The sequence below is a fragment of the Humulus lupulus genome, chromosome 6, assembly GCF_963169125.1.
Source record: "Humulus lupulus chromosome 6, drHumLupu1.1, whole genome shotgun sequence".
NCBI classification, from domain to species: domain Eukaryota; kingdom Viridiplantae; phylum Streptophyta; class Magnoliopsida; order Rosales; family Cannabaceae; genus Humulus; species Humulus lupulus.
In genome coordinates, this window is record NC_084798.1 from 201,465,219 (window position 1) to 201,467,926 (window position 2,708).

At 33.8% G+C, this 2,708-nt stretch overlaps 1 protein-coding gene across 1 annotated transcript; it reads right to left on the reverse strand.

Moving 5' to 3' along the window:
- Window positions 1–1,484: 1,484 nt before the first annotated feature.
- Window positions 1,485–2,449, reverse strand: LOC133784389 (uncharacterized). Its single transcript, XM_062223755.1, has 4 exons — window positions 2,278–2,449; window positions 2,120–2,212; window positions 1,964–2,037; window positions 1,485–1,871 (listed from the first exon to the last, which is right to left on the reverse strand). Exons 1-4 carry the CDS (start codon window positions 2,446–2,448, stop codon window positions 1,706–1,708), a joined length of 504 nt encoding a protein of 167 aa, XP_062079739.1. The 5' UTR covers window position 2,449; the 3' UTR covers window positions 1,485–1,705.
- Window positions 2,450–2,708: the final 259 nt, after the last annotated feature.

Genomic DNA, 2,708 nt, shown 5'->3' on the forward strand with positions numbered 1-2,708 from the left:
ATGTTAAAACCCCTCAACAACCTTCCTCAATTATGCAGGATAATGAAGATTTTATTAATGACGATGAAGATGATATGTTGGAAGACTTAGGAGAAGCAGATGGCGAGGATGAATTGCTTATCGGCCTTAGTGATGATAATGTTGAACATTTGTCCCCAAGAGATGTAAACTTAATCAATGATGATAGTGATTATTCTACTTAGATGTTTGTATCTTTGTTTGTAAAATTTTATATTAAGAAATAAGATACATGTTCTTAATTACATTGCTTCGAATAATTTAAATATAAGTTTGAATGTTTAAACTAACAAAGAAATTTGTTATACTTAGTATAAAGATGTCATTAGATGTGGCACGAGTGCAAGGTGGAGATGCTGGCTATGACCCTCCGCCGGATCCTAGTAGGTTCCCCACTTCATTCGAGTCAGGTAAATTTTTCTCTTTTTCTATCTTACCCACTAGTGTAGTTTATTTGTTAATATATTAATGTTTCTAATTATTTTTTCTTTATTCAAACAAATACAACCCCACCAAATAAAAAGGGTTGTGGTACGAACGCCGAAAAAGATCTAGAGACCACACGTAGAAAAGTTGGTCATCCATTGGAGCTAACATTTGATCAACGCACGCACAAGGTTGTGGGGGCCGAGCATGCTGCTTTTTTCCACCTCGTCGACACGAAGGTCTCACAGAGAATTCCCAGACATTACGATACATGCATGGGAAGCAGTGCTTCAACACTACAAAGACCTAGTCATTATAAATATTGAGGTGGGTAATATATTTTAGGGTTTTTTTTCAAAAATATACTTTTTTTGGTGTTTTTTTTACTTTTTTACAGTCTTTGATTTTTATTTTAAAAATATACTACCTTAAGTTTTCAGAAAATACGTTTTTAAAGTTTTATATTTACAAAAATACAGTGTCAATGAAACAACTAAAAAATAACAATAAGACAACAACTAAACAATAACCCTATTTTTTTTTAAAAATAAAATAAAATATATCTGCAAACAACAACAGATTAACTATAAATAAACTTAAACAACTAAAAACCAACATGAAAACTACTATACATAAAATCTAAACAGCAAAAAACAACAATAAGACAATAACTAACACTACAAAAAACAAGGCCTATACCGAGAACAAATGTCATCGATATAAGCCCAAATGTTCTCGGTATAGCCTCTACCGAGACCATGTCGTTGGTATAAAGTCCTCGGTACAGCCGCGTCGGTAGGACATTGTCCTCGGCACAACCAACCCCAATTTGTCATCTTAATGGTATATACCGAGGACAATGTCCTCGGTATAGACTAAACTAGAATTTTTTTTTATATTTGTAATATTTATTCCCTTATTTATTTATTTAATTTAAATTAAATATAAAAAAATATAATAAAATTAAAACACTTATATTAAACATATAAATAAAAACATAAGAGTATATTTGCTGAATCAAAATAAAGAGTTGTCTTAAACATGATAATGTAATAGTCCATTGTAATAAAATTCATACATAAGTCCTACTGAGTCGATGCTCCAACATCGGGATCATCGGGTGGTGGTGGGGCATATTGAGATCCCGGGGTGATACAATGAGTCCGGACATGCTCCTCTAACTATCGAAGACGCTCTCTCATATCAGACAACTCTTCATCTCTAGTTTGTGAAGGACGAAAATCAAATGGAGTTCGGTCCCTTATGTTAAGGATACGTCCATATCCTTTCTGGTGGCCCCGTCGTTTTCCGAAGACAGTTTGTACCAAAGATATGTCTTCATCTTCAGGCGCACTCGAAACTGGTGTGGAACTCTCAGTATCAGTTGTCTATGTCTGCTGTGTGTCGCGATATGCACGCAATTCCTCCTATGATACAATGTATAATGTAATTAAAATTTTGAAAAATGTTTAAAAAAACTTAACGTACCCAAGTATTTTTGGCTGTCTCTGTCACCCACCCTGTGCCTGATTTATGGTGAGTATCCATCCAGCTATCCGGGATGGGCTCAATTTGCCCAGTCTCTAAATTGCGCTGTCACGTACATATATTTTTATAAAATTAATAATTAAACGTAAATAAGAAAAACAAACTAAAAAATAATTAATTAACTAACTTTTTTATAGCGCAGGGCTGGGATTGACTGAGAACCTCCATAGCTAAGCTCTTTCAGTTTCTTCCTATTTTCCTTGTTGACCACAGAATGTTTCTACAAAAAGTTATCGTTCGTAATATATTTAATTAAGATAGTTAAGTTTAGCAAGAAATTAATACCGTAATTTCTGGGCGTCGGAAAAATTCAATGGCTTTTTGCCACTTCGTATCCGTGCAACCACCATAACGATTTTGTGGCCCATTAATCGTTAAATGCTCTTTAATATCGTACTTCCAGTCAGAATACTTTTTAGCACACGAAGTATCAATGCCTCTCAAGATCCAAAGCATATGCTCTTCTCCATATCTAGTACGCCCAATATCAAACAAATCATCCTAATTTACAAACATTTATTAGTAAATATGATATATAACATAAAATGATAATTAACATAAAAATACATAAACTACTTACTTCCAAATGTTCAAGTATTCTTTCTTTTGAGGCATTTGGTACTTTTGACCATTGAGGACAGTCCGGATCTGTGTACTGTCGAACAAGTAATCCGAGCTCTCTTGAGAAATTTGAGTTGTACTCTCCGATCTCTTTA

Excerpts from the sequence above, each read along its gene's own strand:
- LOC133784389 (XM_062223755.1), bottom strand. The coding sequence starts at position 2,448 with ATGCTTTGGATCTTGAGAGGCATTGATACTTCGTGTGCTAAAAAGTAT. Across the intron at positions 2,213-2,277 it reads TCCGACGCCCAGAAATTACG|AAACATTCTGTGGTCAACAA; the intron begins GTATTAATTTCT and ends AACTTTTTGTAG. Across the intron at positions 1,872-1,963 it reads CACCATAAATCAGGCACAGG|GAGGAATTGCGTGCATATCG; the intron begins GTGGGTGACAGA and ends ATTGTATCATAG.